Source organism: Phoxinus phoxinus (assembly GCF_949152265.1).
Source record: "Phoxinus phoxinus genome assembly, chromosome: 14".
NCBI lineage: Eukaryota > Metazoa > Chordata > Actinopteri > Cypriniformes > Leuciscidae > Phoxinus > Phoxinus phoxinus.
Window position 1 is genome coordinate 32400202 of NC_136889.1, and position 25342 is coordinate 32425543.

Genomic DNA, 25342 nt, shown 5'->3' on the forward strand with positions numbered 1-25342 from the left:
AATTCAAGGACCTAACCCTCTGGTCATCTTCATTTAGGGGTCACACTCGGCTACGTCACGGTCAAAAGTGACCGAAGCCTTGACATGCAACTTCCCCCCCAGGAAAACCAATGTAATATATTTTTGTTCAATAATATTTTTTGATTATTTCGAATTTTGAAGGGATTTTATGATACTATGCAATATTTATAAAAATTTTATGAGCTATTTTTTTTCCCATTTGAACTTATATATTTATATATATAACATTTATTTTCACATTTCACATTAAAAGTGGAAGCCTTTAAAAAAATGTTTGAAGTGAGGAAAGTGCCATTTGGAGGCATTGAAAAAATAAAAACTTGTAATGTCCTGTAACCAACTGTGTAGCTCCCTATATAAAGGCTAATGGTAAATGGTAATGGTAAATGGACTGCATTTATATAGCGCTTTCATAGACCCATGGCCACCAAAGCGCTTTACAATTTGCCTCTCATTCACCCATTCACTCATACATTCATACACCGACGGCGGTGTCAGCCGTGCAAGGCGCCACTCAGCTCGTCGGGAGCAGCTGGGGTTAGGTGTCTTGCTCATGGACACCTCGACACTTGGTCCAGTGGAACCGGGGATCGAACCACCAACCTTTCAGTTTGTAGACAACCTACATGAACCACTGAGCCACTGCCGCCCCCCTATATAAAGGCTAGGATGGCTTGCGTCGGGTGCACGCAGTAGGTACGGCGTAGCATACGCATAGACGTGTACCATACGCCGTACCCTGACGCGCAAGATCTGTGATTGGTCGGCTTGGTAGCATTGCGTTTCCTCCTATGCGTTTCCGGCGTGTTCTTCTGCACCGCCCGCCATTTTTTAAATTCAGAAGTTCTGTAAATTCAGAAATTTCACTAAAATTGTCTTTTTCCAACTCGATAAGCTCCAGCTCCAACATGATCCGCTCTCTTTCAGTCGCCATTGCTTGTAGTAGCCAAATCAAAACAGCCACGAGGAATCTATACACAGTGGAACATTAAAACCCGCCCCCGCACACTAGCGTTTCGGCGATGAACTGCAGAGCAACGCAGACATAAACGCAGAAGTATAAATGCTCACGATGGCGTCACCTACGTACGTAGCCTACGACGTACACTACTGCGTACACCCGACGCAGAAGTATAAATCAGCCTTAACTAACGTAAATCAAGCAAGCTAGAACGTATAGGCCACAAAGTGTTGCCGAAGTAACACATTAGCGGACCGGAGGGAATAATATGGATTTTTTTCCAGAAAACTTCTTGCACAAAATAAATTCAAGCACTTTCAAGGACTTGTATCTATTATGATCGTTTTCAAAAACTTTCCAGGGCCTTGAAATATTTTTTTCCAATTCACAAACTTTCAAGGATTTCAAGGACCCGTGGGAACCCTGATTATTTGTAACGCCTCACATCCAATACTCACAAAGAGCTTTGTGCTCGTCACTTCTCTTAAGAAACAAAGTCTCAGCTTTCAAATTCTGTCCATTTTATCATGAAATTCAAACAATAAATGGTGTTTTGTTCTCTTAAATGTGATGTGACAGAAGTGTTTTCTTCCACTTTATTACGAGTTATAGCATGAAAAAACAAGTATGAACAAACATCAAAAAGTATGTTTAAATATACAGTACAACTTACCAAAATGAATCATGTCTCATGTAATCAGTGTTTCAATCGCGGAATGACGTCAATAAAACAGAACTAAGTTATATACAAACATTTCCGTTTTTATTTGAGTGAAATTATTATATCTGAAAATAAATAGCAGGTCAATATAATAGTGTGGGCTCTGTTGTCAAAAAACCCTCTGATATTACAGTAATGTACCAAACGAGAGGGTTTCCAGTGTAGTTTACAGCAGTGGCTGGGAGAGATTTATTTATTTATTGTTATAATCAGAGAAATTTAGTGTATCACTTTATTCCCTTAGAAAAATGGACCATGGTATCCATAGTTTCTACCAAAATAAAACAAATGTATATATAACAAAATATATATATAACAATATAACAATACATATGACAATATATATATATATATATATAAGTATAACAATATATATATATTTTTTTTTTTTTTTTTTTTTTTTTTTTTTGGTATCAGCTCAGAAAACATGTGCTTGCCTTCAAGAAAAAAAAAGAATATCACGAAAATGATCATGTAATGACTTATTCCACAGCTGATGACAACCTGTAGTGAAGATGACGTAATCTTGAAACCTGCACTGATGACCCAGTAACTCATGATTGTAGTGATTCTGAATGGCAGAGATGCCACAGCCGGACTGGTGCTGTACTGGTGCTGTACTGGTGCTGTACTGACTGAACACTGTACTGACTGAATACTGTACTGGTGCTGTACTGACTGAACACTGTACTGACTGAATACTGTACTGGTGCTGTACTGACTGAACACTGTACTGGTGATGTACTGGTGCTGTACTGACTGAATACTGTACTGACTGAATACTGTACTGGTGCTGTACTGACTGAACACTGTACTGGTGATGTACTGGTGCTGTACTGACTGAATACTGTACTGACTGAATACTGTACTGACTGAATACTGTACTGGTGCTGTACTGACTGAATACTGTACTGGTGCTGTACTGACTGAATACTGTACTGACTGAATACTGTACTGGTGCTGTACTGACTGAATACTGTACTGACTGAATACTGTACTGGTGCTGTACTGGTGCTGTACTGACTGAATACTGTACTGGTGCTGTACTGACTGAATACTGTACTGGTGCTGTACTGACTGAATACTGTACTGGTGCTGTACTGACTGAACACTGTACTGGTGCTGTACTGACTGAACACTGTACTGGTGCTGTACTGGTGCTGTACTGACTGAACACTGTACTGGTGCTGTACTGACTGAATACTGTACTGACTGAATACTGTACTGGTGCTGTACTGACTGAACACTGCACTGACTGAATACTGTACTGGTGCTGTACTGACTGAACACTGTACTGGTGCTGTACTGGTGCTGTACTGACTGAATACTGTACTGACTGAATACTGTACTGACTGAATACTGTACTGGTGCTGTACTGGTGCTGTACTGACTGAATACTGTACTGGTGCTGTACTGACTGAACACTGTACTGGTGCTGTACTGACTGAATAGTGTACTGGTGCTGTACTGGTGCTGTACTGACTGAAGACTGTACTGGTGCTGTACTGGTGCTGTACTGACTGAATAGTGTACTGGTGCTGTACTGACTGAACACTGTACTGGTGCTGTACTGACTGAATACTGTACTGGTGCTGTACTGACTGAACACTGTACTGGTGCTGTACTGACTGAACACTGTACTGGTGCTGTACTGGTGCTGTACTGACTGAACACTGTACTGGTGCTGTACTGACTGAATACTGTACTGACTGAATACTGTACTGGTGCTGTACTGACTGAACACTGCACTGACTGAATACTGTACTGGTGCTGTACTGACTGAACACTGTACTGGTGCTGTACTGGTGCTGTACTGACTGAACACTGTACTGGTGCTGTACTGGTGCTGTACTGACTGAATACTGTACTGACTGAATACTGTACTGACTGAATACTGTACTGGTGCTGTACTGGTGCTGTACTGACTGAATACTGTACTGGTGCTGTACTGACTGAACACTGTACTGGTGCTGTACTGACTGAATAGTGTACTGGTGCTGTACTGGTGCTGTACTGACTGAAGACTGTACTGGTGCTGTACTGGTGCTGTACTGACTGAATACTGTACTGGTGCTGTACTGACTAAAGACTGTACTGGTGCTGTACTGACTGAATACTGTACTGGTGCTGTACTGGTGCTGTACTGACTGAACACTGTACTGGTGCTGTACTGGTGCTTTACTGACTGAATACTGTACTGGTGCTGTACTGGTGCTGTACTGACTGAATAGTGTACTGGTGCTGTACTGACTGAACACTGTACTGGTGCTGTACTGGTGCTGTACTGACTGAATACTGTACTGGTGCTGTACTGACTAAAGACTGTACTGGTGCTGTACTGACTGAATACTGTACTGGTGCTGTAATGGTGCTGTACTGACTGAATAGTGTACTCGTGCTGTACTGGTGCTGTACTGACTGAATACTGTACTGGTGCTGTACTGGTGCTGTACTGACTGAAGACTGTACTGGTGCTGTACTGACTGAATACTGTACTGGTGCTGTACTGGTCCTGCACTGACTGAATACTGTACTGGTGCTGTACTGGTGCTGCACTGACTGAACACTGTACTGGTGCTGTACTGGTGCTGTACTGACTGAACACTGTACTGGTGCTGTAATGGTGCTGTACTGACTGAATACTGTACTGGTGCTGTACTGACTGAATACTGTACTGGTGCTGTACTGACTGAATACTGTACTGGTGCTGTACTGGTGCTGTACTGACTGAACACTGTACTGACTGAATACTGTACTGGTGCTGTACTGGTGCTGTACTGACTGAACACTGTACTGGTGATGTACTGGTGCTGTACTGACTGAATACTGTACTGACTGAATACTGTACTGGTGCTGTACTGACTGAATACTGTACTGACTGAATACTGTACTGGTGCTGTACTGGTGCTGTACTGACTGAATACTGTACTGGTGCTGTACTGACTGAATACTCTACTGGTGCTGTACTGACTGAATACTGTACTGGTGCTGTACTGACTGAATACTCTACTGGTGCTGTACTGACTGAATACTGTACTGGTGCTGTACTGACTGAACACTGTACTGGTGCTGTACTGACTGAACACTGTACTGGTGCTGTACTGGTGCTGTACTGACTGAACACTGTACTGGTGCTGTACTGACTGAATACTGTACTGACTGAATACTGTACTGACTGAATACTGTACTGGTGCTGTACTGACTGAACACTGTACTGGTGCTGTACTGGTGCTGTACTGACTGAATACTGTACTGACTGAATACTGTACTGACTGAATACTGTACTGGTGCTGTACTGGTGCTGTACTGACTGAATACTGTACTGGTGCTGTACTGGTGCTGTACTGACTGAATACTGTACTGGTGCTGTACTGACTGAACACTGTACTGGTGCTGTACTGACTGAATACTGTACTGGTGCTGTACTGGTGCTGTACTGACTGAATAGTGTACTGGTGCTGTACTGGTGCTGTACTGACTGAAGACTGTACTGGTGCTGTACTGGTGCTGTACTGACTGAATAGTGTACTGGTGCTGTACTGACTGAACACTGTACTGGTGCTGTACTGGTGCTGTACTGACTGAATACTGTACTGGTGCTGTACTGACTGAACACTGTACTGGTGCTGTACTGACTGAACACTGTACTGGTGCTGTACTGACTGAACACTGTACTGGTGCTGTACTGACTAAAGACTGTACTGGTGCTGTACTGACTGAACACTGTACTGGTGCTGTACTGACTGAACACTGTACTGGTGCTGTACTGACTAAAGACTGTACTGGTGCTGTACTGACTGAATACTGTACTGGTGCTGTACTGGTGCTGTACTGACTGAATAGTGTACTGGTGCTGTACTGACTGAACACTGTACTGGTGCTGTACTGGTGCTGTACTGACTGAATACTGTACTGGTGCTGTACTGACTAAAGACTGTACTGGTGCTGTACTGACTGAATAGTGTACTGGTGCTGTACTGGTGCTGTACTGACTGAATACTGTACTGGTGCTGTACTGGTGCTGTACTGACTGAAGACTGTACTGGTGCTGTACTGACTGAATACTGTACTGGTGCTGTACTGGTCCTGCACTGACTGAATACCATATGGTGCTGTACTGGTGCTGTACTGACTGAACACTGTACTGGTGCTGTACTGGTGCTGTACTGACTGAACACTGTACTGGTGCTGTAATGGTGCTGTACTGACTGAATACTGTACTGGTGCTGTACTGACTGAATACTGTACTGGTGCTGTACTGACTGAATACTGTACTGGTGCTGTACTGGTGCTGTACTGACTGAACACTGTACTGGTGCTGTTCAGACTGAATACTGTACTGGTGCTGTACTGGTGCTGTATTGACTGAATACTGTACTGGTGCTGTACTGGTGCTGCACTGACTGAATACTGTACTGGTGCTGCACTGGGAGCTCACAGGCCTGTTCGAGGGAATGCAGTGTCGGATAGCCATCTGGCAGAGCAGTTTCTGGATATATGGAGAAAGCCTTATCTACAGGCACTTCCTATATATCAAATATGTTTTCTCGTTAAGGTTTCCACCGTTCAGGACATGTTTAAGAGGTCGCACTGCATTTCTGACAGTGATAACCTCTCACCCACACATGGTATTTTCTGCAGATTAGAAATGAGAATCTTGGGAGGTCAGAAAACTTGTGATACATTGTTCACAAAATCATGGAATTTGTGTCTTGTCAGCTTTTCTCCGCTAGCGCAGTGTGTTATTAGCGCCGGGCTGTTTTTCTTCCCTGACAGCTCATTCATCACGGACACAGGGAAAGGCCTGTACTCTGCTACCTGTGCTCAGACGCCGGCTGTAATGGACCGCTGGATGTTGCTTTTGTTGGTCCTCCAAATGTTTGGACTAGGCGTGGAATGTGACCGTTTTGATGAATGACTTTTTAAAGAAAGCAGCTCTCGACACTTAGCGTGTGTGTGTGTGTGTGATAGTCCTACAGTGTGCAGCTTCTCATTGTGCGCTTTGTGTTTCCGTGCAGTGGAGAGGGATAAGGATTTCTCCCATCACAGACGACACTACAGGGAGTTTCGCTTCGACCTGACTCAGATTCCCGAAGGCGAGGCGGTGACCGCGGCCGAGTTCAGGATTTATAAGGATCAGAGTCCCGTCAGATATGAGAACATCACACTCAAGGTCACCATATACCAAGTCATCAAAGAGTATCCCAACAGGTGAGAGCGTTACACATTTCACACCGTACTATTCAAAAGTCAGAGCAGTTTCGCATGATCCGGTTCCTAAAATTAGTTTTGTAGAATGCCTGGATTTCTTTACAGAACTAAATTAAAATAGATAATTGTGTGCATTTACACCTGCAGTCATGCACTTCGGGCTTTTTAAGGAGCCAATTCAGAACAATTGCAATAGAGATAGCATTCAGCACATATTTTGCCCTCCTTTTAGTTATAAATAATTAATTCTCAGGGAATTTCCCCACAACATTTATTTAAACTGTCTGGATGAGCAGTGAAGAAAAGCTGCAAATAAGTGCGTTCTTCAGATGTGTTTAATTCCTCGTGAGTTTGCAGAGCTGGAAAGAGTGGCTTTGAAGAGCTCAGTTTGTTTCTGTTAGATCTATGTTTGCATTGTCTTTGTTTCCTATGTTCCCGCTTCTCATTTGTTGTCATAGTTACATTGTTTGATTGATTAGCCCCACCTGTCTCGTGTTTTCTCCCTCAGTTAACTTGTGTGTGTATATAGTCCTCTGTTTGAGTTGTTCTTTGTCTGTTCATGTAGATGTTTAGTTGCTTTGCTTTTCTCTTGAGTCGGTTCTTTTGTTGGTTTCTCTTTCTCTCCTTCATGCGCTTGTTATTTTGACTAAAGTTGTGGAATAAAGTGACTGCTGCAAATAGATCCCGCAACTACTCTCGTCACAGCACGCAGCCTGTGTCATTTTCATTGTTTTGATTACTTTATTGTTATTCTAAAATGTAGAAAATGGTAAAAAATAAAGAATTAGTCGTGTATTTTGACAGGTTGTGTGGAATGGTCAAAGAATGATCATGTTGCAAGCGCTTGCTATGTAAAAATAATCTGCCTATATTTTCACACTCCAAACACAAAGAACTGTGAAATAGAAAGTTTTGTGGATACCGAAAGTTCAAAAGAACAGCATTAAAGGATTAGTTCACTTTTAGAAAAACTTTTGCTGATAATTTACTCACCCCGATGTCATCCAAGATGTCCATGTCTTTCTTTCTTCAGTGGAAAAGAAATTAAGGTTTTTGATAAACACATTTCTCCATATAATGGACGTCAATGGGCCCCAAACGGTTCAAGGTCCAGATGACAGTGTCAGCGCCGCTTCAACGGGCTTTAAACGACACCAGACGATGAATACGGGTCTTATCTAGCGAAACCATCGTCATTTCAAAAATAAATAAAAAAGTTTAAGTTTTATAAGCACAAACGCTCGCCTTGCTCTGTTCTGTGATGCGCGTTCGTGACGTCACGTAATACGCAGTTACGTTGAAAAGGTCACGCTTCTGTGAAAAGTAAAACATTTTTGTCCTGACGAAAATTTTCTTTTAGGCTTTTTAATATTCCAACACTCAGGATACGCACACGAAATGGGCATTTTAAACGATAAACTGACACAAAGACATTTGAATATGTGTGTATGGTCCTCCTTCCGCACATGTGTAAACACTGACTCGTCAAGCGTGACCTTTTCAACGTAATTGCGTATGACGTGACGTCACGAACGCGCATCACAGAACAGAGCAAGGCGAGCGCTTGTGCTTATAAAACTTAAACTTTTTTATTTATTTTTGAAATGACGATGGTTTCGCTAGATAAGACCCGTATTCATCGTCTGGTGTCGTTTAAAGCCCGTTGAAGCGGCGCTGACACTGTCATCTGGACCCTGAACCGTTTGGGGCCCATTGACGTCCATTATATGGAGAAATGTTTTCATCAAAAACCTTCATTTCTTTTCGACTGAAGAAAGAAAGACATGGACATCTTGGATGACATCGGGGTGAGTAAATTATCAGCACAATTTTGTTAAAAGTGAACTAATCCTTTAAATTGAACTATGAATGTAACATCATAAATGTCTGTAGTGTACCATACCAAAACTGGAATAACTACCCAGGTGTTTGAGCAAACTATGTTTTTATAATAAATTATAATAATTAATGTACAATTAACATTCAACTTGAACTATAATATAATATTATATAATATAATATTATATTATATTATATTATATTATATTATATTATATTATATTATATTATATTATATTATATTATATTTTATTTTATTTTATTATATTATGCAAGCTTTAATATATAAGCTTTTAAACAGATTAAGCTCATGTGTATTCTTTTGAGCTCTTTGTGAAACTATATAAATGATAAGGCCTGCATTGATTTTTTCTTTCCGCTGCCTTCTCAAACTTTCTCTGCAGCAGCAGTGTTTATTCCTGCTTTGTAAATACATTTGATTTCATGATATTTTTTCATAATGATCTTAATCTTCAGCAAATAAGTCAATTGCGCGGCTCTCTCGTGAGAAGTGAATTAAACTGGCGCTCTCCATGTTTCGTGTGATTGGCTGTTTGTCGCACGTCTCACACTTTCAGGCGCACACGCTTCAAACTCTGGATTAAACTCGAGTCGACGTTTATATACCGAGCATTGTGAGCCCGTTGAACCTGATCTAAACCAGGCTGGATGTGGATTTGTCGACTCTAAACCCGCTCTGAAACTCAGAGTTTGTTCAACTAGCTTCATGCAACAGGCCTCAGGTCTGAAATTGTCCCTAAACTTTTGACCAAGCGAGACTTTCATTAAATGATGGAGAAACGTTATCAGAAAAAGACACTTTTACTGGCAAATGTATTCATGAACTGAATCCAAATGGCACTAAACTAACTGGAATATTTGTCTTTAAATGTCATAAGAGGAAATACATGCATATAAAATGAATCATGCTTAATGAGATGAGATGATGAGAGATGAGATGAGATGATGAGAGATGAGATGAGATGTTGATAAAACACTTTTAAAGCTGAACAAAAGCATCAGCGGCTGTTTTTACCATAGAGCAACACACTGAGTTTAAATGAAACCTGACTTCCAATTAAACCTGTAGGAAAGTCTCTTAAAGCTGGGCCTGGTCTGGGAAACACTTTAGGCAGGAAATCAAGCGGAAAATAAAAGCACATCCTGTTTACACGAGCGAGTCTGGAGTCTGTCTGGAGGTTTCCCTCGTGACGATAAACCGCATGCGTCAGGATCTGTGAATCGCCATCGAGAAGCTGACAGTATCACACACTGCCTCGGATTATCCATCAGTTTCACAACATATGTGGAGGAAGTTAACATTTGGCTGATATTAATATAGCATATTATGGAACGTGGAACATTATTCAGGAACACAATTGATCTTTCATACTTAAGTTGGACGATGACGCAATTTTCTTCTAGAAACAAACTGTGTTGTATTATTTCCATGTTATCACTGTGAAAGTGCTGTGATACAGTCTGTATTGTAAAAAGTGCGATATAAATAAAGGTGACTTGACTTGACAATGCTTTTACAACTACTGTAGGCTTGTCATATTTACTACCGGATCTATTAATATGTAGCTGGATGGAAAACCTCCAGATGCCAGACTAGTATCTTTATCATTCTGAGTATTCCACAAAGAAGATTTACTTTATGGAGTTTTAAAACCAAGGTTGGGGAGGATCTCGTTCATATGATCCTGTCAATCATTACAGAAGAGTATATAAACAGCTGCGCTGCTCATCCATGATGACTCTTCCAGCATCACGCCGTCTCCTGCCTTAAATCTGTTCATTATAGCGTTGATATTACACCGCGCGGTCGAGTCGAACTCCACTAGCCAGTTCTGTTCATCTTTATCATACTCCAGTGTTCAGATCTCAGCTCTAAAATATTAGTATATTGATGAAATATTGCTCAACTTATACAAAATGATTTTGAAAAAAAGAAAAGAAAAATCCATTAATCATAAACAGTTGTCATGGAAATGTATTGTTTATTGTAAAAGGTGTGTAATACTTTAACATAAGATTACATTTGTTAACAGATAAAATATACTAATAATGAAAAAACTTCTAAAGCATTTATTAATCTCAATGTTAATTGCAACATTTATATTTTATACATTATTCAAATCAAAAGTTGTCTTGCTTGTTTTATAGCTTTGATATAGTCCAGTTGAGTCTCCAACTTGAGAGCTAGCCAGTTCTGTTCATCTTTATCATACTCGAGTATTATATGAACTTTTGAAATATCATGAAGAAATGTGCATGATTTAGTTTCAGATCTCAGCTCTAAAATATTATGTTTAATTATAATTTTATAAGTATAATCATAAACATTTGTCATGGAAATTGATTGTTCAAAAATGGTACATTGTTTAAAATATACTAACAATGAAAAATACTTCTAAAGCATTTATTAATCTTAGTTAATTTTATTTTCAACATTTACTAATACTACTTACTAATACATTTTTAAAAAATGAAAAGTTTTATTTGCTAATATTATTTAATAAAGCGAATGTAAACTAAAAATGAACAGTTGTATTTTTATTAACAGACATTAACAAAGATTAATAAAAACTGTAACACATGTACCGATATTGCTCATTGTTAGTTAATGTTAGTGCATTAAATAATGTTATTGAATGGAACTTTATTGCAAAGTTTTACCAGTTATATTATAGACATTTAAAATACACTGTAAAATGTGGTAACCTGCAATAGTGTGATTTCTACCTGATTTAATCCATTACAATTAGTTTTGTTGCTATGAATGAACTCTTTCCCCGTCATTGATGGAAATTTCTGTGCTTTCTGTGTCATACGGTAGGGGGCGCTATTACACATCTTCTGAAAGAGTAGACAATTTAAAAAAAACAAGTAAAGAAGAAGCAGAAACAAGCGATAGAAGCAATACTGACGCACAAGTAAAATAACAGCATCATCAAACATTCAACAGCATATAAATCAAAACTGCGTAACGTTACTGAATGAAATGTTGAACCCATGAGGAGGAAAGACTGAAGCTTGAGGTGTTGATGGACTCGATCTAATCCATCTGTGTGCGATCTTCTGAATCCCATCCATACGAAGTCTTTGACAACACATTCAAATGTTCAAAATTTAGCTTTTTTTAAATGAAACTTCCCCACATTCAAGCGTTGATAAAAAAGAATGCATGAAGCTAGAATAAATAGTTTTTTTGTGTGTTGGTTTGTTTGTTTAAAAGCAGAAACTCTGTTCTTTCTCCTGATAAATTGTATTTTCAGATATTCATACAATAAAATATTCTGGGGGCCATGAAAGTTTTGTGAAAATGATTTAAAAAAAAATTGGTGCTGGCGGGGAAAGAGTTTGTGTATATATAATTTGGTTCAGTGATGTTAAATCATAGTTTTGACTTGAATAAAACCAGTTATTTCAGATTTCCTTTCAGGCCACCACTCTTTCCCAGTGTTGCATTGCTCATGACAATGTGGCTCAATAAGGTTTGAGTTAGAATAGTAACTCGAGTCCTTCTCCACATCTAAAGTACGGGAGATAATGCAGACGATGAAGATTGCACAGCCGCTGTGGAATGATGTATGGGAACAGTTTTCCTAAGAAAACAGCGTTGCTGATTTTCTAGGATATAGCCAGCTGGGCTCAACTAAAAGTCCATGACATCAGGTCAGCTTTGTTCCGTGACGTTTAGACCACCTCAAAATGTTCGCCCACCCGAACCAAAGCAAACCTGTTCTTCCTCAGTCTCACCAGATAGACTGGCTGGTAATGGCCATGGATAACGCTTTCCATTAACAGCTCATTTGCAAGTTCCAGCACTTATGAGAGTCTTGAAAGTCCATCAGTTATCACTCCTTGCATATCTCGACAGCTTGTCAGAGCGCTTGCACCCCAGACAGGGCCATCTGGCCTTAATAGACTTCCAACTCTTCCTAAAAGTGAGCCTGTGCCCACCTGCCTCTTCACGGCTCTAATGGTCCTCTAATCTAGATTGAGACCCGTGACTTATCTTGAGTCATACACGGGCACATCATGAATGAATGCAGCTGAAACATTAAAGTGGAGATACGGCTCTCCTGGGGCAATGAAACAAGGGTTTAAAATGGATCCTGCCATCAGAAGCACTGGACCTCACGGCTGTGTTTACGAGGCATCCGCGTCCGGCAACTTCTCACGTTCCCTTCTGGATTTTCCTGTGATTAATGGAATTTAGTGTTTGGCAGTTTAGCACCCACTTCATATAGCCGGCCAAAGCGTGCCCACTGCGAGTGTTAATGGCACGGTGGTAAACGACACCTTTACAAAACAATACTGTGGAGGGACCGTGATACCGTAATGGGATTGGGAATAGAGAACCAATTCTAATTCAGATCTGGTTCAGTTGTGTGCTGTGATGCTAGTGTATCTACAAGCTTAAAGGATTAGTTCACTTTCAAATAAACATTTCCTGATAATTTACTCACCCCCACGTCATCCAAGATGTCCATGTCTTTCTTTCTTCAGTCGAAAAGAAATGAAGGTTTTAGAGGAAAATATGGTGACTTCAATGGCAACCAACAGTTTGAAGGTCCAGATGTGAGTTTCAGTGCAGCTTCAGTCTCGACACGATCCCAGCCGAGGAATAAGAGTCTTATCCAGCGAAACGATTGGTGATTTTCAAAAAAAAAAAAATATATATACTTTTTAACCACAAATGCCCGTCATGTACCATCTCTGAGATGCGCCACGCATTGCGTCATCACGTTGGAAAGGTCACGCGTCACGCCATCTGTCTAAGTTATTTGTCTGTGTACTCCAGTTCACAAAGGTAGGGAAAAACTCCACCTCATTTTCTCCGCCAACTTCAAAATCGTCCGACATCTTTGTTTTAATTTATTATTATTATTAATTTATTTTCGTAACCTTTCCAACGTGATGACGTAATGCGTGGCACATCTCAGAGATGGTACAAGATGGGCATATGTGGTTAAAGAGTAAATTATTATTATTATTTTTTTAAATGACCGATCGTTCTGCTAGATAAGACTCTTATTCCTCGGCTGGGATCGTGTCGAGACTTTGAAGCCGCATTGAGACGGACATTTGAACCTTCTTTGAACAGTTGAATGGTTGGTTGCCATTGAAGTCCATTATATGGAGAAAAATCCTGGAATGTTTTCCTCAAAAACCTTCATTTCTTTTCGACTGAAGAAAGAAAGACATGGACATCTTGGATAACATGTGGGTGAGTAAATTATCAGGACATTTTTATTTGAAAGTGAACTAATCCTTTAATGGGAAAGGAAAATCTGAATTTAACACAATGAATAGATATGCACATGTTTCTGCTCCGTTGTCCTCACTGGTTGTTTGCAGTTCGATGTAATCTAATTCACATTATGACTGAATGACATTTTAACTCGTGTGAATCAGTCTAATGACTCACTCACTGGCTGAATCTGTGGGAGCGACTCTTGACTTTTTCACTGAACCGCAAGTCATTACTTTTGTCATGTGTAATGTTCAACCGAAGGCTCATAAGGCTTAACTCAGTGTAATAGAGTTCAACAGTCGGGTTCTGGAGGAAAACAAATCTATTTTTATTAACTTATAAACCTTTACAGACAGCATTATTGTGAGCTACGAAGTTGTTAATCGATAGTATTTGCTGCAGTTGAAGCGTCACACGTATTTCAACTTAGTTTTAAAATAACGTTTAAATAATGTTTAACAGCAGAATCAGAGTCGAGACTAGAAAAGCGTGCCAAAATCGCTTGTTAGCTCCGCCCACTACAAATACCGCTATCAAGTCTTCATACTCTCTCAAAATACTTCCATATATGGTAAAAAAAATCACTTAATTTTTCTTTTGAAAGATTTTGCACACATATTGTTAAAGTAAATGTCGTATACAGTATGTAATTAAGTAAAATATACTTTAAGTTAAGTTAAATTAACAAAGAAATTAAGTAACTTTAACTTTGTTGAGTGATTTCTACTTACAGTAGTTGAAGTTTACTTTGCAATACTGGAACACCAGTATCAGAAAGTTGAGTTGGTTATAATTATATAACAATGATATTTGCTTTCATTTCTACAAGATTAAATTAAGTACTAATATAGAATTGACTTTGTATTTTTAAATTCTTACTTGAACTAACTTATTCAGGTAATGTTGTAAATTTAGTTTTATTGATGGTTAAATATCATATCCATACTTGTATGGAAATAATGTAAGTCCTCCTTTATATATTTCTTTGTTATTTTGTTAAACTGGTTCAGAGCTTCAAATGCTTTGAAAAACATAATAGAAAGTCTGAAACTATGTTTCTCTTTGTCAAAATATTGATTAATTTAGTATTTTTTCCTTTGATGTCTGTATCGGTTACCTGTTTGTCTTCATCCTTGCTCCTTGTTTTCTTTCCATTCCTTTCTTTTCTTTTCTTTTCTTTTCTTTTCTTTTCTTTTCTTTTCCTTTCCTTTCCTTTCCTTTTCCTTTCCTTTCCTTTCCTTTCCTTTCCTTTCCTTTCCTTTCCTTTCCTTTCCTTTCCTTTCCTTTCCTTTCCTTTCCTTTCCTTTCCTTTCTCTGTGAGTTTGTCCCAATGGGACAATATTGTCTTATATTGTTGGTTGGTCCCTGCCTTATGTACATTCTGCAATAATAATTTAAAAAAAGCTTATATATATATATATATATATATATATATATATATATATATATATATATATATATATATATATATATATATATATATATATATATATATACACACATGGGATTGTAGTTCACTAAAGCCGGTCAGTTCACAATCTTGTATCTTTGTTTTTTTGTCCGATTTTCAAAAACGGTTTTGCTTCAAATCAAAGTTTGTAATGTTATGATTCTCCTCAGCTGATTGGCTCGGTTCGTGGCTTATAACCAAGATCTTTTTGAAATCCTTATGGGAGAAATGAGTGGGAAAAAATACTTTCGGAAACCAAAGCCGCTGAAAAAGACATTTAGAACAAGGTTTTTGACATAACAGATGGTACTTTAATAAATGAAATACAGAAACAAATACCATTGTTTTGGTTTAGAATATTTGCTTGAGGACACATTAATATGGCTTGTGGTTTCTCTTACTAAACTATTAAAAGAAGCATCAGTGGAATCTAAATGTCATCAGATGGTCACATCACGGCACTTTGACGGAACTGAGCTGAGTGATTTACCATTAGCCATGGCACTCCAAGCTACTTCAAAGGATACCATGGTACTTTTTTGGAAAGTTTTGATAACATCTGTTAAAATCTGTTTTTACATTTCTCTGTAGACACACAGATAGTCTGCTTTGTGTCAGTTGTGTTCAATTGCTCATGCTGAAGTTAAAAGAAAAGGAGAACACTGAGATGTCACAGGGACGCAGGAGATCGTCTCACTGAGGCATGCTGGGACATGACACCGTCTCTGATCATTGCTCTGTCTGTGAGATCAGGGTCTCACTGTGTGGCCCATGTGCTGTTTTAGTGGAACATCAGTTAAGTAGATGAACAGGAATGGCTTGTTGACAAGACTGTGGTCGAGATGAAAAGGAGGAGTTGAGAGAGAACGAGGTTGCACACATTTCAATATTTGTTTTTGTATGGTATAATCAACACTGCTAATTAACATGCAGAATGACTGCAATTAGCCAAATCCAGCTCGTTCGTCTCGGGTTTTAAACATGTCATCACTGTTTAACATTTATCTATTTGCGTGGGAGAGTGAAATATTATATTCGAAGATGTAATGTAAATCATAGTGCATTCTGATTGTCTCATTAGGGATCCTGAAACGTTTCTCTTGGACTGGAAAAAGGTTCGCGCCACTGACGGGGGGTGGCTGGTGTTTGACATCACGGCCACCAGTAATCACTGGCTCCTGAACCCTCAGCAGAACATGGGCCTTCAGCTCTGTGTGGAGACCACTGACGGTAAGACCCTCACAGATCCACGGTTTACACTGGAGGAATCTCTGACGGAGCTTTACACACACTTCAGATACTGGAAAACCAAAGTACAGGACTTTCAAGGACCTTTCAGGCACTAGGACCTTTTTTTTTCAAGGACTACAATCAATCAGAGATCTCATTTGTGACCCTGGATCACAAACCCAGTCTGGAGTCGCACGGGTATATCTGTGGCAATAGGCAAATTGTATGGGTCAAAATTATCCTTTTTTATTTTATGCCAAAAATCATTAGGATATTAAGATCATGTTCCATGAAGATATTTTGTACATTTCCTACCGTAAATATATAAATATTTATTTTTGTGAGTGAATGCAGCACAATCGTGAATATAAATGCACAACTTTAAAGGAGATTTGAAGGAGGAAAACCTTATGCTGCGTTCACACCGGACGCGAATAGCGCGTCAGGCGCGAGTGATTTCAATGTTAAGTCAATGCAAAGACGCTCGTTACGCTCGTAAAAAAATCCTGCGGCGCGAACGAGGCGTAGAGTGCGGCGCGGTAGACGCGAATACGCCTCATTCGCGCGTCAAGTGCGCGCGAATTGAGCGTCTGCCGCGTTACGCGCAAATTATTTTATAGTGCATTCACGGGTTTGATGCGAATTCGCGTCTGCCGCCCGAGTTGAAAAATCTGAACTTCTGCGTCAATTCGCGCCGCGTTAACCAATCGGAGCCTGCTTGCTGCTGTCACGTGGTGAAGTGACGTGATAAACGGGGGAATGCCCGATGTCATTTTAAATGTTTGGCCTCAATAACTTATGTTTGGCCTTAATAAATTATTTTGTAATGACTAAATGCCCGCGTGAAAGAAGGAATGACATTGTTCAGATGTTAACTATGAATGTGACACTGAACACTTGCAGTCATAGGCTACATTTCTGAATGAGATGAAGAAAAACTCACATAACGTTAATTAAAGAAGTCGTTTGACCTACGTTATAACGAGTCATTAATGTATTTTAACTTATATGTTTCATATAATTGAGCCGAAGCTATAGATTGTGAATTTAAACATTTCTGGTTTACCAGCGGCAGACGTCAGGAGGACTAGCCGAAGTAAGGCTGTTCAGGCGGGTTACATGAGCGCTGAGCGCTCGCTGATCGCCTGGATCTCACAACTCCCAAACGTCAGATACAATTTTTTAAATAGGCGCTATCTTTATAAACAAACCACAGATTTTAGCTTTAAACAACTCCATTCTCGACTGAACAACTCTTAAAACTACATTTCGTGACACAATAACAGTAGTATTTTTAAATTTCCCTTAGCACTTGCCTCTCCCAGAAAAAGCGGATTTCGCCTCGGACGCGCGTCAATTTCGCTCCAAACTCTTGCTTTTTACGCGCGTGTATTTCGCGAATGCATTCAAAATGTTCAAGCGTCAAACTAGACGCGGCAGGCGCGAATTTGACGCGCTATTCGAACAAACCATACATCAATGGAAATATTATTTATTCAGCTCTCAGATGATGTATACATCTCAATAAAAAAAATTGACCCATGTGACTGGTTTTGTGGTCACATTTATCGAACATTATCTTTCTTTATTATCATCTTTAAATTCTAAAAAAGGCAAATATATCAATACAAATAATCTAATAAAACAAAATGTTACAAATAAAGTGCAGCACATGCAATGACTGTGGAAACTTTAACCATTGAAAGGATACTATGACAAATATATCGCTTTACTTATTCAAACTGATGTTTTCTCCCATGAATACAGTATATGATCGAATTGAAGAATAAAAGCTGTATCATATACTTGGATATTTATAAGAGTAATATTACGCTCATAGCTATACGAAATGTCTCTATATCAGACGGACAGCAGCTTTAATTATGTGTGAATAGATTGTTTTATCAACAAAATTAATTTCAAAAAGTCAAATTCAAATGACTTTAAGCACCTTGTATGAAACAATATGTAAACTCTGTTTAGACAAATATAAATGCTCATGAAATTGTCACATGGTCAAAGTGTTGCAAAAAAGTTACAATAATCCCAATTTGTTAACTACAATATCTTTTTTTATATAGTGCTTTATACAATACAGATTGGTTCAAAACAGCTTCACAGTTACAAACAGGTAAAGAACAGAATCAATGATGCAAGCTTCATCAAATATGAGACATATTTACTTTTCTGCTGTAAAGCAGCTCTTAAAAGTGTCATTATTCCTCTCGAGTCAGTTTAAGAATTCAGTGTCGATGTTGCAAAATTCGTCAAATACGAAACAAATTTGATATACTTATAAAGCAGCTCTACAGAAGACAATAGTGTCATCTAGCTCAATTCAATTCAAGATTTTAGGAAGTACGGAGCCCCTAAAGGGACATGGTGATGGGGAAAATGCACAAGAGTTTGCTAGGGAATGCAAAAGCATTGAAACTACGGTTACACTTTATTTTAAGGTGACATAGTTACATTGTACTTACTATAGAGTTACAGTTAGGGTTTGGTTTAGGGTTAGTTACTAGTAATTATGCATCATTTAGTATTATTACTATAGTAAGTACATGTAGAAACGTGTATACATCACCTTAAAATAAAGTGTTACTGGAAATACAGCTCTCGACCTGTGGCAAGAAACATAGTTTGTGACATTGGACTTGAATGGATCATGATCTTGACCATAATAAGCAAGCTAACATGCAGTACAATCTATATCTGTTCATCCATATATAAACTTGAACTGAAACCTGCAACTGAATCAAACATCTGGAAAAAAAGCAAAATAATGAAGATTAAAGGTAATGAAGTTGTCCTCAGTAGCCAAAGTTTGTTTTATACAGCAATAATCTGACATGAATCTCGAACCGGTTATTTAACAGTTGTAATTAGTCATTAACGACAGTTCTATATTGTTGAACCAGTGTGGTTCGAATGACTGGATATGCAATAAAGTTACTACGGTTTCGAGACTGGCCAGTTGATCTCTCCAATGGTGAATTATACTACAGTGGTTAAACAGGGAGTTACATCGTTGAAAGAGAAACACAAACTGTGAATGTGGGATGTGTTTTGCATTTAGTGTTACTTTACAATGGATCTCTGCCAGGTTAATTCTAGTCTATGTTACTCATTTGTTGGGGAATTTATTGAATAATAACCATTATCGGTCACTTTAATAGCGCTGTCATATTTTAGTGTTCTTTCCTGCAGACGGCCTTTTGTTGTTTTCAATTATTGTTGCATTCCCTTTTTACTGGAAATAAGGACCATGAAATGCAGCTGGTTTAACTTTCATTCACACAGTCATTATCTTAGCTTCAACACAGACAGGTTTACCAATGTGAGACTCCACAGAAGTATCATCTTTGAGTCACGACTACACCCAGTTTTTCCTCTTTCTTAAATGGGAACCTGATGCCATGAAGTTGTCAGCGTTTTAGGATCAGTTTCAGTCCTCTCCCTCTCAGTTTGACATTCAGACAATCACTAAAGCATCTGTGCGGACCATAGAAAATGTCATACATAGTTGTGGTGATTTAGCCACCCAGGACGAGGTTTTCTTAATCACGGCTGTTTGTCTAACGTTGATCTCTGTAATCGGATGCATGCATCTGTTGGGTTTCCAGGTAGAAGCATCAACATGAAATCTGCTGGCATCATCGGAAGGAACGGACCTCAGTCCAAACAGCCGTTCCTGGTCGCTTTTTTCAAAGCCAGTGAGGTTCTGCTTCGTTCGGTGAGAGCAGCAGGAGGCAAGAGGAAGAGTCACAACAGAAACAAAAGCAAAGCACAACCGAAATCTTCACCGGCTCTTAACAGTGGAGGTACAGTGCCGTTTTACAAAACTCACAGCATTCAGAGTTGTTTCTCTCACTTCCACCAAACAAACCAGTTCACTCACTTATGTCTGATACATGTACAACATCTTTGTTGATACTGGAACAACCTTCCAGTCAACCACATTTTAAAAGGATAAGAAATTAGATTTGAGAAACAAGTTTACATGTCAAATTTAGGCCTACAACCAGGGTTCTACGTCAATGTTATTCACTTATCGTTTTCCTTTTTTTTTTTGTGCTTTCTCTAAAACACCAGTTGAGTATGGTCAATACTCTGACCATTTGTTGATCCTGGAATAACATTCCTGTCCCAAAATGTAGTCCTTACCCTATCCATATCCCTAACCCTAACCTACCCATAACTTATCCCTAAAATCAGAGGGAAATGATAGGTGAATAACACTGATGTAGAAGAACCCTGGTTCTAAGCCTAAACTTGACATAAACGCTAAACTTGTCCCTCAAATCTGATTGGTTGATTGGAAAGTTGTTCCAGGATCAACAAAGATGTTGATCTAGGAACATGTGGTACTTGGTGAAATCACGTTCACCGTTGAATATAATGCTATCCAGTGTTTCAGATAAAACATGGTAAAACACATTACTTGTGTCAGTCACTGGTATGGTTATTGTTAGGCAGTGCTTGGCCTGAATAAGCTGCAATATTGAAAAAGTCAGCAAACCAAAATGCTCAGAATGACTGACAGGTAGAGTGCGCCTCAATGTCTCCTGAATGCAGCTGGTTAGCGTCTCTTAACATTTTTTATCATTTAAATGGACAATGACTGTTGACCCATATTGACCCAAAATCAGCTACTGTACAGAGCTACATTTAATCTGCTGTCCCAGGAAGGAAAGGAGGGAAAATATGACATAGTTAAAACATTCATCGATAAATAACATACATACAATTTAAAACATCACACCTAATTAAAAAAATATATATTCCTAGTAATAATAATAATACAATTACAAGCACTATGATGATATTACATCTGAAAGACAATTAAAAAGTGCTCAGGTCACTAGAATGCAAGTTGTTAAATCATTACGGTTTGGCTCATCTTTAGCCATATTTTCAGATGCAACACATTGTGCAAAAGTGGGTCCCTTTCTAATGTTAGTTGGTAGCGTGTTCCAGATATCGGTGAAAACTCAATGAGCAAAGCTTGTGGCTCTAGTGCACTCCACAATCTTGAAGAAGCTCAACAATATCAATGTGTTTGCCATTTACAAAGCTAAGGCCTTTAGGGTTCGGTGATATCTGTGATTTTTGAGTGATATTTTCTATTCTATATAACTATTATATAGAATAGAATACTATATAACTAATATAACTATTCTATAAAAAGAAAATCACCTACTGCATCTTTAATTTGCATTTAATAAGTAGCAGTTGTCAACATTGCTGTCCTTCATAGAGGAGTCACTCGAAGAATGCATGTTGAGCTTACCTGATGTTTTCTGAACGTAGGGCTCTTTAATGCCATCAAATCACTGAGTATTTACTGCATTTAGAGTCTATATACAAAGACGTCCTGCCAGCTGCAAACATAGAGCACATTGAGCCCACACACACTCCTAGACTAAACAACACGACTACTTCAGTGTTTGAAGGCTCAACGTCCGTTTTGTTGCTGTTATCTAGATCAGAACACCAGTGAACAGAGGCAAGCCTGTAAGAAGCATGAACTTTACGTGAGCTTCCGCGACTTGGGATGGCAGGTAAGCGCATGTGGCGACTCGCAAGACATCAGTTACAGGACTGCTTGCAGCCAGAACTTACATCACTGTCTCGGTCTGTCTCGTTTCAGGATTGGATCATTGCTCCTGAGGGCTACGCAGCCTTTTACTGTGATGGAGAATGTTCATTTCCACTGAACGCACATATGAACGCGACAAACCATGCGATTGTGCAGACCTTGGTAAATGTCCATTGTTTCATTATTTAACACGTTCAGCCAGAGCCAACATTTTTAAACATTTTCACAAAAGTTTAATGGCCCCCAGAATATTTTGTTGTTGGAATATCTGAACATGCTTTATTCTGGCTTCATTCATCAACTCTAGAATGTGGGGAATTTCAAGCAAAAAGCTGAGAAAGACAAGTTTTTGTCAAAGACTACTTCTGAATCGGATTCAGAACGATGATCAAAACACAGATGGAGATCGAGTCCATCAACTCCCTCAAAGCTTCACAGTCCTAAAGCTCGGTCTTGATTTAAACTGTTTAATTTTCATGATCGCGTTATTTTAGATATGCATCTGCTTACATACAGTATGCTATCTTCTTCTCTTGTGTTTTGATCAGGAGATTCTGTACTCTTTCAGAAGATGTGTAATAGCGCCCCCTATCTGAAAACACTGAAAGCCGCACAATTTCGTCAATGGCTAGGAAGGAGTTCATATTTCTAGAATTGTTTGTAGTAGTGGTTAAAAAAATGAGCCACAGTTTTGTGCAAATAAATGCAAATTAGGCTTAAAGGTAACGCTTTAAAATAAGGTCCCACTAAATAAAGCTGGTTAATACATGAACTAACTGTCACGTCGCAGGCAAGGAAAGAGGAGCAGATTATCTATATTACAGCAGATTTAAATTATTTACAAAAACAAAGGCACAACAGAAGGCAAAAATCAGCGTGATAGCTTCATACATGTAAAGACAATGCAGGACCATGAGAAGAACCAAACTGAGGGCTTGAATACATGCCTAAATGAGAAACCAAACACGACTCAGGTAAACATAATCAAATAACCAATGAGTAACCATAGAAACCAGAAACGGGAACAGAATCTAAACACAAGAAGGAAAGTTGGGAAAAACACGAAGCACGTTAACATTAAATTATAATGAGCAATACATTTGTTACAGTATTTACTGATCTTTGTTAGCTTTAGATTTAGTGTCAAGTTTGAAGGATATTTTTTGTTTACTTGCTGTATGATAAACCATTTTCTGCTCAGTCAAAACCCATCGGTTTTCGTCCAACATATCATAGATTTGTTTCATTTTTCCCATCACAGGTCCATCTAATGTTTCCTGATAACGTGCCAAAGCCTTGCTGCGCGCCGACCAAACTGAATGCCATATCAGTGCTGTACTTTGATGACAGCTCAAATGTAATTCTGAAGAAGTACAGGAATATGGTGGTGAGGTCCTGTGGATGTCACTGAGGGCAGAGGAGCGTCGGTGTCATATTGCTGGAATAAATAACATATCAAAAGAAATAGTTTTTGACATTTGATGTACAGTATTATGTATATATTAGCTCACAATTCCTCTTATTTATTTGGCTTTGTTTTGTAATAACTTTTTTAATGTGTGATGTAGATCAGTTCAAAGTTACCACTCTTACCCCAGATCCATGGCAGATTGCTCTTTCTCTGAGGATATGTTAATGAGTTAGACCAGTTAGAGAGAGTCATAGACTAGAGGATCAAATATAATTTTCTTTCTTTTGATCACATGTCATAAATTCATAAGCAACCACTCCAAAACTGAACTGCTGCTATTTTACAAAATAAATCTAAAGGCCTTAAACCCTAATCACCTATTTACTTGTTTTTTATGTTGAAAAAGAGAACAGCCATATTGGATTTAGCAAAAATAAATAAATAAACAATAATTCTTTGTTGATAAAATGAGTGTAGTGTTGTTGTAAAAGCACTGAGTATGTCTATACACATTTCCTCAAATAGCCCACAGTATTGCAGCCCACTGCTGATTTATATTAGTTTTCTTTAGATATCAGTGTGTGAATATGCAAAAAATTAAGGTTTTCTGAGCAAATATTTTTCCTTCTTATATACACTTGTATTAGTACTCTGAGTAATATATATTATTATTTTTTTGGAAAATAATTGCATTTAATATTTTAGAACCATGTTTGTATGTCATTAAATCTATTTTCAAATATATGTTTCTGGGTCTTTCTCTACCACAGTTGATTAATCATGTTTGTTGCAGGATTTACATGAATTTGCTGAAGAAAATAAAATCAATAATTATTGACCTTTTTTTTTTGCTCCATTGCTGCATTTGGGCTCACTGAGTAAAAAAAGAAAAAGTAAATTTTATCGAACAATTCTGACTTTTTTTCTTGCAATTGTGAGTTTATATCTCGCAATGACGTTATATCTCACAATTGCGAGAAAAAAAGTCAGAAATGTAAGATAAAAAGTTGCAGTTACCTTGCAGTTATTTTTTATTCTGTGGCGAAAATGAGCTTCCATGCAAATGTGCCCAATTACTTGCAATTTTTTTGCAATTTTTTGCAATTCCATGCAATTTTTTGCTGTTTTGAAAAAACATTGGCAAACAAATGGATTAATTTCGACATGTTTGCATGCAAATCTATGCTGACCTTATCTGATCACAAAGATTTTTATGAAGTACATTTTTTGCTGAATGCCAGAAAACTGAATGACTGTATTTGACTTGATTCAAACCAGTGGTCAGGGTACCCAGACGTTATGTGGTCCCGATCTAAAAAGAGTGTTGACGTCCCATGAATAGCGGAGGCCACCTGCTAACCTCACTTCTAGCGGTGTGGATGATGTGCATTCCTGCGGCCTGCTGCCCTGCACGGTTACTCCTGCTGCTTCACAATCCCATCTACTGTTTAATATCATGGATTCCGTCCAATTCCACTAAATGTCTTCCTTTCTACAACAGCAGCCCAGTATGAATGCTGCTATTTTAGGGAATCCTGTGCCAGTGAGCAGACTCTCTTAGTATAAGCCCTGTGGCCACATGAAAGGGGAAAGAGATGAATTTACTGTCCCGTTCCCGGCAGAGAGCAGAACA

General features: G+C 38.6%; 1 protein-coding gene across 1 annotated transcript in view; it reads left to right on the top strand.

Moving 5' to 3' along the window:
• The window catches only part of bmp5 (bone morphogenetic protein 5), a 32523-nt gene extending 8077 nt beyond the window's left edge, over nt 1-24446 (top strand). The window contains exons 2-7 of the mRNA XM_079634707.1: nt 6722-6914; nt 16551-16699; nt 20323-20520; nt 22184-22260; nt 22350-22460; nt 23560-24446. Coding sequence (XP_079490833.1) covers nt 6722-6914; nt 16551-16699; nt 20323-20520; nt 22184-22260; nt 22350-22460; nt 23560-23709 — 878 coding nt within the window. The 3' untranslated portion in view covers nt 23710-24446. The remainder of the gene's footprint in view (nt 1-6721; nt 6915-16550; nt 16700-20322; nt 20521-22183; nt 22261-22349; nt 22461-23559) is intronic.
• Nucleotides 24447-25342: the final 896 nt, after the last annotated feature.